Genomic DNA, 15,076 nt, shown 5'->3' on the forward strand with positions numbered 1-15,076 from the left:
ATGAAAGCGGTAGTCGTGAAGATTCACTGCACGGAGGTTAACGGCTCTGATTGAAAACACATTTTAACACTCATTTCGCTTCTGCACACTAAATAGGAGCAATATGTACAATTCGCGGCTCTGACGTGCTGTGATTGGTGAACAGAGGAAGATGACACAAAATAAATTATGATATTAGTCACGGTCATGCCCCTTCAGACTTCACAGCAAGTTTTCCGTGGCCTCCTTTTGAAGCTTTTGTGCGACGCGCTTTAATGGCTTGAAAAGCTTTGTGATGTTTGTGGGGAAAATACCGCATTTCTCACACTGAAAGCTGCCATTTGCATTTATATCGAATCAACATTTAAATAGCACCGAGCTGACCTTATTTTCAGCATCGCCAATGAAATAACAGCACTCTCTGTTTTGCTTTGTGTGTTTTAAGCAATTGGACGAGATGTGGCGAGACGTCCGCTGGATCACCAATGCACTGCAGTACGCCCGCTATAAACAGCCTCTCGGTTGGGTGCCGATCACCTGGCTAGTAGATGTCAGCGTGGAGCCTCCTGTCCAGAAGAATGACTCCACGTCGTCTAACACAGACTACGTGCCCACTCCCTCGCCCTCTCCAGAAATGAGAAGAAGAAAGCCCACTATTGGTAAATGCTGCTTTTCAATGGCTGCTGTTCATCCAGACATAAAAAAAGATATGTGTTGTGCTTAACTGTGTATCTGTGTTGCATTTATATTATATGTTCTTTCAAGGACTCTTAAGCGTAAGGACACTTAACTCTTACAACTCTTAAAAGAACTCTTTTTTCAAACTTTTTTTAAAAATTGCCAATTTTACAACTCCCCTACAATTAAACAGTTGAGTTTTATTGTTTTTAAATCCATATAGCCAATCTCAGAATCTGGCCAGAGCACTTTTAGCTTAGCTTAGCATAAATCATTGAATCAGATTAGACCATTAGCATCTCAGAAATGACAATCGAGTTTTTGTCATTTTCATACTTAATGCTTTATTTTTAAAGCTTTCCATACCATGGCTGTAGCAATAGTCCCCCACTAGGTAACTTTCAATGTGAGCGGTACACACTCCCTGTGCAAGGCAGTGGTCATGTAGGTTATATACATACAGGTTAGACTATTTTCAGGCACTGCATAATATCATTGCATCTGTTGCAGCAGCAAAGTTCCTTGATTATTATGCCAGATTGAGAGTATAATTCTTGCTCATATTGACCTAGAAAACGACAACATTTCGTTTTCCGTCTGTAACTACAGAAGAGTCTGGTTATAAATAGAAAAATTATCGAAAGTCAATTGTACAAATGATTCATACAGTATATCATTGAATCAGATTAGACTATTAGCATCTCAAAAAATGACTAGAGTTTCTATAGTTTTCCTATTTAAAGCTTCACATTTAAAGCTTTCCATATTGACAGAAGTTAGCAGATTTTCGGGCACTGCGTAATATCATTGCACCTGTTGCAGCCATGGTACAGCAGCAAAGTTCCTTGATTATAATGCAAGGTTGAGAGTTTATCTTATAGCCATAGTAACCTATAAAACAGCAACTTTTCTTTGTCCTTTGGTAACTACAGAAGAGTCAGGTTTTAAATAGGAAACTATTGAAAGTCAATTGTATAAATGATTCATATATCATTGAATCAGATTAGACCATTACCATCTTAAAAATGTCCAAAGAGTTTCTATCATTTTCCTATTTAAAGCTTCACATTTAAAGCTTTCCATACCATGGCTGCAGCAATAGTCCCCCACTAGGTAACTTCCAATGTGAGCGGGACACACTCTGTGTTCTAGAAAGTGGTCTTGTTGGCTATATTGACAGAAGTTAGCCAATTTCTGGGAATGCGTGATATCATTGCACCTGTTGCAGCCATGGTACAGCAGCAAAGTTCCTTGATTATTATGCCAGATTGAGAGTAAAAATCCTAGCCATATTGACCTATAAAACAGCAACTTTTCATTGTCCTTTGGTAACTACAGAACCCTCAGGTTTTAAATAGAAAAGCTATTGAAAGTCAATTTTACAAATGATTTATAAATCATTGAATCTGATTAGACCATTGGCATCTCAAAAATGACTAACGGGTTTTGATAATTTTCCATACCAAGACTGCAGCAATAGTCCCCCACTAGGTAACTTCCAATGTGAGCGGTACACGGTACCTGTGCAAGAAGGTGGTTATGTTGGCGAAATTAACAGAAGTTGGCAGATTTTCAGGAACTATGTAATATCATTGCACCTGTTGCCGGCCATGATACAGCAGCAAAGTTCCTTGATTATTATGCCAGATTGAGAGTATAGTTCTGACCCATATTGACCTAGAAAACAGCAACTTTTCTTTCTCTTTTGGTAATTACAGAAGAGGCTGATTTTAAATAGAAAAATTATCCAGTCAATTGTCATTTTTGAGTGAGATGCTAATGGTCTAATTTGATTCAATGATCTATGCTAAGCTAAGCTAAAAGGGCTCCCACCAGACCTGGCGATTGGCTGCATGGATTCAAAACTGGTACAACTCAAGAGTTTAACTCTTGAAAATGACACTTTTTAAGGTGAGTGTTTCTTTAAAACCAAAGTAGAATTTTGTGGAAATTAAAGAGATTGTTCACCCAAAAAATCAAATATACTCACTCTCAATTGGTTACAAACCTTGTTAAACACAAAGAAGATAGATTGAAGAATGTTAGCCATTGATTCCTAGTAGGAAAAAACTAATTCTATGGAAGTCAGTGGTTACCGGTTTCCAACACTGTCTGAGAGTGAACTACGAAAACATGACTATCAGAAAGTGGTGATTTTATATGTAATAACATTGTGTTCAGTCTAATGGGATTTTTTTTTATCTTTATGAAATAAAAAATGGGTGTTTGGTTTCTGACATGTCCTGTGAACACAATCAGATCAGAGAAGGCTGTTAGAAAGGATATTTCTAAGTGTCTGTGAAGGATAAACTGGAAGCCCATTGTAGAAGACCTCCAAAAGACAGTTAACATAATGGGGCACTTTAAAGCTCTGAGATTATGTGCATTTTGCAATGCTCTACAGGCTGTTTGTTTGCACCAAAGGGGAGTTTCTAAAATTGCGGCACACAAAGACAATGATTTTGATGAAATTGCAGAAAAATTGCAGTTTAGAAACACTTACTGTAAATGATGCTTTGGCACTCTGTGGCTTGAAAATGTGGCCTTCTTTAGATTTCAGTCTCTATCAGAACAAATTCAGAAATAAATGACGAATCATTTAAAGACACTCAGTTTTGCCAGTATTTAAATGCATTTCTCTGAAGTGAAAATGAAAACCATGCAGTGCTGATGAAATATGCCTTTAAGTTTATTTTGCAAGTATTAATACATTTTGCAATTGAAAACAGATGTATTGAAGTCTAATGAAATATTAATACTCATAGTCAGAAGTGTGCAATAAAGATGCAGATTGCCTGCCTGGGCGTTTTTGCTTTAATTTTTTTTTACTTTAATATGCCACTTTTCTCAGGATTTATAATTATTGCATTATGCGGGGGGGGGGGGGGGGGGGGGGGGTGTATTCAACGTCCTCTTAAATTAAATTACTGAATTTAATTTAAACTGTTTTTTTTTTCTTCTAAAGATTATTTATTTCGTATTATACAGTAAATATTGGCTACTATTAAAACATTTAGAGTCAGCAAGTGTTTTTTAAAAGTGATGGTATTCAGCAAGGATCATTAAACTGATCAAAAGTGACAGCAAAATCTTGCATTGCAACAAAACAATATTTTAAATTAAAGAAATAAGACATAACATTCAATAACATTTAAAGACTCAAATATTAATCATCATAATGTTTTTCGACATTGATAATAAATTTTGAGAAGCAAATCAACACGTTACATTGATTTCTGAAGACTCAAACCCAAACACTTAAACCCAAACACTGAAGCAATTCTCACAAAAAAATTCTCATTTTGTCGTAAATAAATAAATGAATTAATTAAATAATAAATAATTAATTAATTACAGTTCAGATCAGATTTTAGAAGCAGATCCACCTTTATGAAATTATTTTTTTTTATTACTGAAATGGCTTTTGCATGTTTGTGATTTCACATACACTTGTTTAAATATTTACAATAAATAAATTCAAAATCAAACAAAAAGTCCTTCAGGGGTATTTAATGTGTCTCTGCTCTTTGAAGAAGGGATTTATAAAGATAAACAACCAAAATCATAAGGCACTCAAAAATTACGTGAAAAAGTTAAAGGTCGCATGAAATGAAAATACATTTATTTTACATGTTAGTATCAATATTGTTAGTTTTTAGGATATCTATAAGCTAGTGCACACCAGAACAGTGACAATTTGCTTTTATGAGATATAAATATAAATAATATAAAAGGCTGATCTCACGACGAAACGTAACTTTTATGTTTTGTCAGTTTAGTGGCTAATTCGTGTAAATATGTAGAATTTTTAAAAGGAGGCGTGGCACCAAACCCCACCCCTAAACCCAACCGTCATTGGAGGATGAGCAAATTGTACTAAATTGTACGAATGAACTCATACTAATTCATACGAAGCCACTAAATCAGAAAGTTACGAATTGCCATGAGATAGTATTGTATAGAAACATGTAAAGCATGTTGTTTTGTAGCTTGTAGCAGGGCTGTGCCTGCTCAGTACCTGTATGGGAGACCACATGTGTTTCTGCCAGGAGTGGTATTAGTGAGACTGGCAATGTGCACTCAATCAGCGGTCTGTGTGGGCCATAACGCCCCAGTATAGTGAAGGGGACTCTATACTGCTCAGTGAACTCAGTTTTATAGATGAGATGTTAAACTGAGGTCCCGACTCTCTCTGGTTGTTAAAAAATCCCAGGATGTCCTTCGTAAATGAGTAGGAATTTAACCCCGGCATCCTGTCCAAATTTGCCCACTGGTCTCTGTCCATCATGGCCTCCTAACCATCGGCTGCTGCCGCGTCATCGAGGTGGATGCCCCCCAAAAAAGTGTAAACCCCATTGTGTGTCCAGAAAAGTGCTATATAAATTTAAGGAAGTATTATTAATATTATTATTATTTTATTCACGTCACCTCATACGTTAGTTTCTCATTAAATCATGACCAATCAAATGCTCTCTAGAATCTGACATGCCCCGCCCCCTTCAAGACACTTCACCTTTGATATGCTTGAGCTCAACCACTCTCACTGGCAGAGCTGTTTTTTTAAAGGGGAGGAGTTACACTATGTCCCACCCTCTCTAATTTATGTCCAAATAAAAATGCACATTTCAAAGCACTTCACAGGACCTTTATTAACAGGCTTTATTAACATGGTTGACCTTTTCAACCTTCATCTGTTGCAGAGTCCCAGCCAGGCTCGGATGAAGAAGGCTGCTCAGAAGTTTTCCTCCCCACAGACAGCGACTATGACTCCAGTGATGCCCTGAGCCCTCGAGACCTGGACTTAGTTTATTCCTCAGCCCAGGATCTCTCTCATCAGGCAGTGCATGTCCTCAGCGGCAGCGCTCCCGATGTCCTCCAAATGCACGATCTTAAATACAGCGTCTGCTCCAAGTCGATCCTGGAGACTGAATCCTGCACAAAAGACATGGAGGATTTATCCCTCTCCTCTTACTCCGTGAAGACAGCCGACAAACCGCCCCGCTCCAAGTTCCTCGCAGATCCCCCAACAAAACGCAAGCTACTGTCCAAAAGCCATCCTCAGAGGAGTTATTTCGGTGGACCGCACCGCTGGCTCCGTGTACAGAGCGAAAGCCACACGCCGTCACTATCCGAAGGTATATACACTAGACAGAGCGATATCGACCTCCCGCTGGAGACGCCACTTTCAATACCGCACTCGCCCACTACCTCCTACAGTCTGGATGAGTACAGGCAGCCCTACAGAGAATCCAAACCCAACGTTCGTAGAATATTTGTAGAGTCATGCAGCAAGACTTCACCCTGTAGAGATGCACCGCATTGGGAGGAGGAGGAGGAGAAAGGCTCGCGAGGAGCTACAGCTTCGGGGGCTCATCCGGGATACAGCTCAACATCGGAAGCTCAGGACGTGGATTCAGATGAGCAAACTAATGAACAAGTGTCGGAGATCCTCAGCAGCACTCTTTAAGACATCATGTAGATGTGTGGGTCTTCTCACCACTTCAGTTGCCTCCAAAACTCTCTCCAACTTGCACACTTGACCGTGAGTAAACACTTAGGCTAATCAATTCTTGCATCCTCTTTGTGCCGAGGATGAAGTTGCTGGTCAACTCAGAAATCATGGCTCTGACTGTTACAATGTTCATTATTAATGCAACGTGAAACAAAGCACTGCTTTTTCCTCAGAACTTGAAATTTTCCACAGTGAATAGAGCCCAACAGCGAGCTGACGCTTTTTTAGCAGCCCTTTGTTCTGAATGTATTTTTTCCCATTTGTTTTCACTGTAGGGGTTTCAAAGGTTTTTTTTTTTTCAGACTAGCAACTTTGAAGTCATGAACAAAGCTAAAAACAGCTCAGAATTTTAAAAATATTGCAGCTTTTTGGTGAGACTGTGCATTTAAAGTCTCTTTACTATTAAATGATGTACTCATTACTCGACGTGACTATTTCAATATGAAAAATGTTAAATATTTAGTACTTTGAATCATTAAAATCCATTGATTCAAAGTACAATTTATTTCTATTAACTTCAGATTTGCTAAGTATTTTTATAATCACGTTACTGTTTTCACCCTATTCATTAAAGCCTTTTATTTTTAGTATGCTAATAAAGGTGAATATATTAGTATGTATAATAATATTTATTAATATAAAATATAAAGTAAAAAAATACTGTTCATAATTTATTTTTATACGTTAAGCATAAAGTTATATTCTGTTAATGTATATGTTGAAATACTGTGTATTATATAGATATTACACAATATTTAAAAAAAATAATATGAAAACGTGTATATATTAAGTATAGTACATTCACATACATACATAAATAGATTAATTTCCACACATTACATTTTTAAGTCATGCTTGGTCTGCCTTAGAAAAAAAGTAGCACTTTGTTTTGAAGGTCCACTTGGGTATTAGTAGACTGTCTGCTTAATATCTGTTGATACTGCTCCTTCAACATACATTTAACTGACTGTAAGAAACTTTGCATGTACATGTCAACTTACACCAACCCTAAGCCTAACCCCAACCTAACAGTCTACTTATAGTCTAATGAGAACTAGTTGGCATGTAGATGCAATGTAACTTAAATTCAACAAATGGACCATCAAAAAAAAGTGTGACCAAAAAAAATTCTCTGTAGAGAAAACAAATGGGATTTGTACCTTCGGAAACATGCTGTTGTGCTCTATTGTGGTGTTTTTAGGTGAACAATGGAGTTGGGTGGTTTGACGGTCAATTCAAATTCAGTTTTTGTGTTAACTTGTAATGAAAGATTGACGTATCTGCTAATTTCACTGCCATACTCATAGTATTGCTGTATGACGCGGCATAATGCCCATCACATTACATCTGTTTCCAATCGATTGTGTTTCAGCGTTGAGAAACACTGGATGAATGAAAAATTATCCCCACACTACAGATCCCAAACACAAGAGCCCTTTTCCAGTTACAAAGGCAAGTTTGAGAGGAAGAATGCGTGACATTTGTTCCACAGAATGTGTTTCATTGACAAATACCTTGAGTTGTGCGATGTTTACCATATGCTGGCGGTTTGTGGCGTGTGATTGTTCACATTTGAAGATTCAGTGTAATTTGTTTGTTTCTGTTCCTATTTATGCTGGGTAACCCACTGTTATGAAAGGAAATGAAAACCACTTTAGTTTTACAGGTTGAAGGATGAGAAAAAAACTGCACTTTTAATATATACAGTATATTTGCATCCCACTTTTATTGTAAAACAAGTTTGATAGCTGAAATCGGACCATCTTATTTGCTTGTACTGCAGATTTGTGCCACTTTATATATATCTATACATGAACGTACATTGATAAATATTTGGATTAGTAATCCTTTTTCATAATTATTAATATCAGCACTCATATTGTCGGTAAAGCCATAGATATTTGAAATCAAATGCAAGTTATGGCCTAAGGACATAACCAAAAAGTAGTTTGTTTAGTAAGACAACATTACTTCTGTAAAATGATACCACTTTCATTTTTGCAATGATCAGTTCTTTGTGAATACAGTATATATTTATTCACATTATTCCTTATGTACGCCCTAATAATTAAAGGGACAGTTCACTCAAAAATCAAAAGGATCTTTTACTCACCCTCAGGTTGATTCAAAACAGGAAAGTTTTGAAGTTTTATTTACTAAAGTGTAAGTCATGAACTGTACCAATCATTTACAAAGTGAATCCCAACATTACATGTAAGAAATATATATAAAAACTTGTACAAATAGAAATTGGTGCAAGACTTAATGACAGAAGAATGACAATCCCATAAAGCATTGCGAATCGCACAATCAAATTAAAAATAATTTCATTTCAATTTAGTTCATGTTTATTTCTATAACTCTTTTATGGTGTAGATTGTCAAAGCAGCTTAACATAGAAGTTCTAGTAGATTGAAACTGTGTCAGTCCAGTTTTCAAAGTTGAAGTTCAGTTTAGTTCAGTTCAGTGTGGTTTAATTTTTACTGTTGAAAGTCCAAACGCTGAAGAGAAAATCCATCAATGCGCAGCTCTAGAAGTCCCAAACCAAGCAAGAAGGTGGCAACAGTGGTGAGAAACAAACTTCACCGATTGACGAAAGTGAAGGAAATAACCTCAAGAGAAACCAGTTGGGCACGACCATTTCTCCTGTGGCCAAACTTTTTGTGCAGAGCTGCAATATAGGCGCCGGAGGCTGGAGAATGCTGGACATCCAGATGTGAGTAGGCCACCGGCAGGTGTTCAGGCTGGAGAGCGCCTCCATGACCGCCACAGCATCTGCTCAGTATACGGCCGGGACCAGGATTATAGATACACTGAAAAAAGTGTTGCATGCAAAACTGTTGCAAACAATTTATTTGTGTTGAATTTAAACAAACAAATTAAATTGAACAATGTTCAACTTAATTTGTTTGTTTAAATTCAACACAAATAAATTGTTTACAACCACTTAACGTAAAAAAAATTGAGTAAATCCAAGGAATCATTTTTGAATAATTTTTTTCAGTGTACCTCTAGAAGTCTCTAGATGCCTCATGACGAGTATCCCCAAATGGAAATAGAGAAGAAAGAAAATAAATAATGAATTATTCATTTTAAATCCATCCATATCCATACTGTTAAAATATCTCTTAACGGTTTCCCCGAATGCTGTAATTTAATAGTGTTTTTTATTTATTACGCTTTCAATTTGTATTATAGGACCTTAAAATCTGCTCTGACAACTTTTGATGTTAAAAAAAGGAACAAAGTGACTTTTTATGCTTATAAATTATCATACGTATGCTTATTTATGCAAACATTGAACAATTCCGAGTGTACGAGACTCAATTACATCAGTTTGCTTAATTGGAGTGGGCGGAGCTAAAAGTATGTTTTAGTTTTAGCAGACTTTGCTACCGCAGCTCTCCTATTGGTGAAATTTCTCCACAACATTTATGGGTAACGTCAGTTTTCTGCATAGATTAACTATTAAACAGGATATCTGTATGATTATGCAATCGAATGTACACTAGATCTATAAAGGTTGCTCAGTTTTTGTTTAAACTTTAACTACACTGAAAAAAATGGTTCATTGCAAATTGTTACAACTAATTGATATAAACTGAATTAAACTAAGTTGAACATTGCTAAATTTAGCCCATATAAATTGTTTACAACCACTTACCTTGAAGAAAAATTGGTTAATGAAATGATTTTTTTTTCAGTGTATGGAGTTTTAATTTATAATCCATTGATTTTGCGTATTATTTAAAAAAAAAAAGTTAAATTAGATTAAAAAAACTGTTACATCTTTTAAATTATTTTCATACACAAGTATGGGTGATAAACAGAATTGTCATTTTTTAAGTGAACTGTCCCTTTAAATCACACTCATTTCCCAGAATAACAAAGGGCAGCTTTTTTGCAAGCAACATTGTGAATGTGTTTGTTGCAATGTTTCAACAATGTCTGTAGTGTTTTTTTACTAAAACAAAAGAAAAAAAAGTGGTATTTGCACAAAATGTTGATTTCCTAAAAAAACACACACACAGCGAAACTGGACTTTCTCCTATGAAGGACTGTAGAAATGTTTCCTCTTCCTGGATAATGTACAATGATGTCAGCTGGTGCTCATGAACTGTGGGTCAGATGCACTGATCTGAAACACCGCATTTAATATGCATTCAACACAGGCCCACAGAGACACAGAGGCATTATAATCATATTCCACCTTCTCTATCCGCTTGTTAATTCTGACGTCGCACATCACAGTATCTGGGTCCAAATGCTCCAAAATCAAACAGCAAATAGTACTAAAACATAGTGCCCCTAACTAGTATTTGCATCCTTGGTAAATATGAGCAAAGAAGTCTGTAAAGTTTTTTGCTCAAAATATCTGTCATGACAACTCCTGGAAAGATTTAGTATGGTGATGAATTTGTATATGATAATGTTGATGTGTTTGGTCTTGGTGGAATAGATCTGCTACGCTGCCGCTGCTGCTTTGATTATTGATGCAAAGCCAGTAAAGAGGCTTGCTACTGCCAGTATATTAAAAAACTTGTTGTCTGAAAATATGACACACTTTTATTGAAGATAAAATATACCTGAAACCCTCTGTAGAAAATCTATATACAGGTGGAGCTGGGGTGGAGGAGGTTATATATATATATATATATATATATATATATATATATATATATATATATATATATATATATATATATATATATATATATATATATATATATATTTTTTTTTTTTTTTTTTTTTTTTTTTTTAATTTATTTTTTTTTTTTGACATTTTTTTTCACAAATGTTTTTTCTCATAATTACCAAGGATGCCAATAATAGTGGCTGGAACTGTGCGCTGGGGTGCTGGAACACTATTAAACACCATGATCATAATATTTATATTATTCATGCTTGATCTCAGTTGCTCAGTCTGTGATTCATCTTTTATAGACAGTTAAAATATTGGTGTCTGGGATTCAGCAGAGACTGTAGTTTACACCCTGATTTGCTTTAAATGGCTATTATGATTAGAGTTGGTCAGTTCGGATGAATAGCTTCTTGGTCCTGGAAACAGTGTTTTGCACGTCACAACTTAACAAACAGATTCCAGTTACATCATCCAGATGTTTGTGACTGGCATTCCAGTGGGGGTATTATTATTGTTAAATCCTATAGTATATTTGTCTTGGTACCTTTATACTGTGCACAATGCAAGCCAAAACAATTACAAAAGCATCATATCTGTATATTTTTGCATTATGCATTTATTGATCCGGATAATATATTTCAGTATTGTATTTTTGACGGTTGGTCCCATGTCATGGAAGTTTCTGTTGTAACTTGTTTGCTTTTCGTGATGCATCTTGAATATGACGTTGTGACAGATGTATTTAAGTCATAAAAATAAAAAATAAACATTCCAGTGGAAATATTTTATGATATTCTACTTGTGTTTCTTTCTTTTCAGGCCATTATCATTATTAAATCATGTTTAAAATGGCTTTGAGATTATTTACAAAAAAAATTTCCTATTTAATACAATTAATCTTTATTTCTCTAGCGCTTTTACAATGTAGATTGTGTCAAAGCTGCTTAACGTAGAAGTTCTTGTAAATCGAAACTGTGAGTTTTCAGAGTTGAAGTTCAGTTTAGTTCAGTGTTTCATTTTTACTGCTGAAAGTTCAAACACTAAAGAGCAAATCCATTGATGCGCAGCTCCACAAGTCCCAAACCAAGCAAGCCAGTGGCGACAGTGGCGAGTAGCAAGCTTCACCGATTGACGAAAGTGAAGGAAAAAACCTTGCGAAAAACCAGGTTCAGTTGGGCACAACCATTTCTCCTCTGGCCAAACTTCTTGTGCAGAGCTGCATTCTAGGTGCTGGAGGCTGGAGAATGCTGGACGTCCATCGTGGAGAAGCTGCAGGTGTAAGAAGGTCACTGGCAGGTGTTCAGGCTGGCCCATGGGATCAATGCAGAGACTCGTCTATCACTAGGGTCTTTCAGGAATCAGCCTCATGCTTTTCACTTCTCCATGACTGCCACAACATCTGCTCAGGATACGATCTAGTCCAGGATAATGGATACCTTTAGAAGTCCTCTGTGGTTGGCATCATATCTTTGTGTTGTCCTTGAGGTCCTCGATTGTTGTCGTCGTCTCTTCAAAGGTCTAAGATCACATCAATGGCACTGCACAATCTCTCGAGGTCTCGTGATGAGTATCCTCATGTGGAAATAATAGAGAACAAAAAAAAAATATTAGCGTAGCTGTTGTTCATAGTGTATTTTAAACAAGACATATTAACAAACGTGTAAAGCGTATGAGTATTTCTAACAAAATATCTGGTACATTAGGGGTTTATTTTAACAATATAGGCACAAAGTCTACAGCGTACGGCGCAAAAGCATTAACGGCTTGTTCTAATACATTTTTGCTATTTTAAGGACGGAAAAATACGGTTTGCACCCCGACACATGGTCTAACATGGATGTGCCTATTCTCTTAATTAGTTATGGCTGTGTTTTCAGGCATATTGTGCTTTAAACCAATCAGAATCTCATCTCCCATTCCCTTTAAGAGTCAGCATTTGCTATTTACATGGCAGACTAAGTGGAAAAACTGAATGCTTCACTAGAGGGAAAACAGTTAAACAGAGCATCTGCAGCACGAGGATAAAGAACGAGCCTCCTCCGTTTGGCCTATTTACTTTCTCTTTACTTTACTTTTACTCTTTACTCCTTTACTTTCATGAATAAGGAAACCGTGTCGTACGCACTTCACTGAAGACTTCCATCAGCCTACATATTTAATTTCCTTTGTTAAGCAGAAAGATTTGTTTCAAAACTATTTCTAAATTCAGTTCTAATTTCCAACAAACGAATAAATGAACAATAATAACGAAGTGGTCAAAAAACAAAGTTCTATCCAAACACACGTCCTATTCTTATGCCCCATATAGAGACGTATACGTCTTCAAAACCCAACAGGTGGACAAATCTAAACCAGTCTTTATTAAAACAAATATAAATATGTATATACTAAATAATAATGCTAATAATAATGACATTATACAAAATCAAATTGTCATGAATAAACTGAAAAAAGCCTCCTGACATGAAGAAGGCATGGAAGTAGTGGTTTTTATATTTATGTGAAAAATAATCATTTTTGTAACATTTTAACCCTTTAATTTTTCTCATACGTAAAGATATTTGTGTATTGCTCTACATTCTGTGTGTACAAGCAATGTGTAAGCTTTTGATCCTGCATAGGCTCTGCGCTGGGCTTTAGACCAGCTTTTAGTTGGTCAATGACGCAGTCTGTTTCAGTTCTTCAACTCTTGCGCCTTAACTCACCTCCTTTATAGACTAGCACACCCATGAGTCCACAAAGTGGCGCAATTGGATTTGCTATTTAAACAACATGGTGCAAAACGTGAAAATTAGGGTTGCGCTGGTCTGTAAACAGCAACAAATTGCACCATACATGTATATATACATGATATATGCACCACATATCGACGGATGTATGGTAGGGCCCTATGACAGGAGTGTGTCCTACAGGTGGCTGTCGAGCCCACTCACCTGCACGGAGCACACTCATGCATCATATCATTATGTAATGCATTATGTGTATGCTTTATTAAAAAGATAGGTCGTTAATCTACCTTTGAACTGCTACTTTAATCCTACCTCAGAATGACAAGATTAATTCAGTGGATCAGTAATTATTTGTGAAATGTAATTATTTGGAATTTCATTTGTGAAATTTACTAACAATTTCTATCTAAACATTCTTACCATGCCTTTTTTTTCACTCCAGATGTTTTTAATATTTTCATGAATTTGATTCCATGCATTTTCATTCATATAAACAAACAGGGCATCAGAAGGACCGTGCGTTTGTGTGTATGTTTGTATTTAAAGGCGTCCCGACTGCATGTGAGCCACAGAGAAACCGTAACTTTCAAATGGAGCGTTCAAATTGCTCTCTTGTTAGATCATCAAAGGTCTTCACAGGGAACTAAACAAAAACAAATGACATTTTTATCAAGCAGGGTCATGAAAGAATGAGGAATATTTGTAGCTCGAGCTGGGAGGCCTGCAGATCCGTCATTAAGATTAACTGAACTTCAGACACTGATGGTCATGGAGGAGCGACTGGCCTTCGCTCAGACATTTCACCAAAAATCAAAGTGCAAATATTCCTCTGGATGATTCGAAACACATGGATCTCGGCATCAGTTCAAGTGAGACGCTACAGCAAAAAAAAAAAAAAAAACCCTGCTTTTTCATGCACCTGTCAGTATTCAGTATTGAGGTTTTGGGCTTTTTGGACTTCATAGTGTTTTTCAGTCTAATATAAAGAAAACATCTTCAAATCAACTTTTAATTAAGGCTGTTTTGCCAAAATTAGGGTTTTTTGTCTCCGCTATGGCAGAACTTTAATGATTTTTATATATTACTTTCATATATATTTTTATAAAAAGTTTTATAAAGGAATTTGTTCATAATTTGCCTGATTATAAACATTTTGAGGACCAGGGGGGCCATTTGGAGCACTCACTCTGATCACACGGGCTCTGCGATTGGTTGGGGAAATTCCAAATCAAACCAAAACAAAACATTACAATTGGCTTAAGATTGGCAATCCATATTCCGGACATTGCAACCTGGGAACTTAGAAAAAAAAAACATTTTAACAGACAGACAGACAGAAAGACAGACAAAAGAATAAATAAATAAATAAATAAATAAACAAACAAATAAATCAATTTCTTGAATTATTGAGATGAAAAGATTCCCAAAATCCATTCTGTAAAAATCTTTCACACTTTTATGGCCAAAAAGATAAATAAATAAATAGTAATACAAAAATAAACTATCATTTTGAACCTGACTTTCATTCAGTGCTCT

General features: G+C 36.1%; 1 protein-coding gene across 1 annotated transcript in view; it reads left to right on the forward strand.

Annotated features, from left to right (window-relative positions):
• The window catches only part of ankfn1 (ankyrin repeat and fibronectin type III domain containing 1), a 176,767-nt gene extending 170,172 nt beyond the window's left edge, over positions 1-6,595 (forward strand). Inside the window, exons 24-25 of the mRNA XM_056470222.1 lie at positions 425-638; positions 5,358-6,595. Of these exons, the coding sequence (XP_056326197.1) occupies positions 425-638; positions 5,358-6,124 (981 nt within the window). The 3' untranslated portion in view covers positions 6,125-6,595. The remainder of the gene's footprint in view (positions 1-424; positions 639-5,357) is intronic.
• The last annotated feature ends 8,481 nt before the right edge of the window (positions 6,596-15,076 follow it).

Source organism: Danio aesculapii, chromosome 12, assembly GCF_903798145.1.
Source record: "Danio aesculapii chromosome 12, fDanAes4.1, whole genome shotgun sequence".
Lineage (NCBI taxonomy): Eukaryota > Metazoa > Chordata > Actinopteri > Cypriniformes > Danionidae > Danio > Danio aesculapii.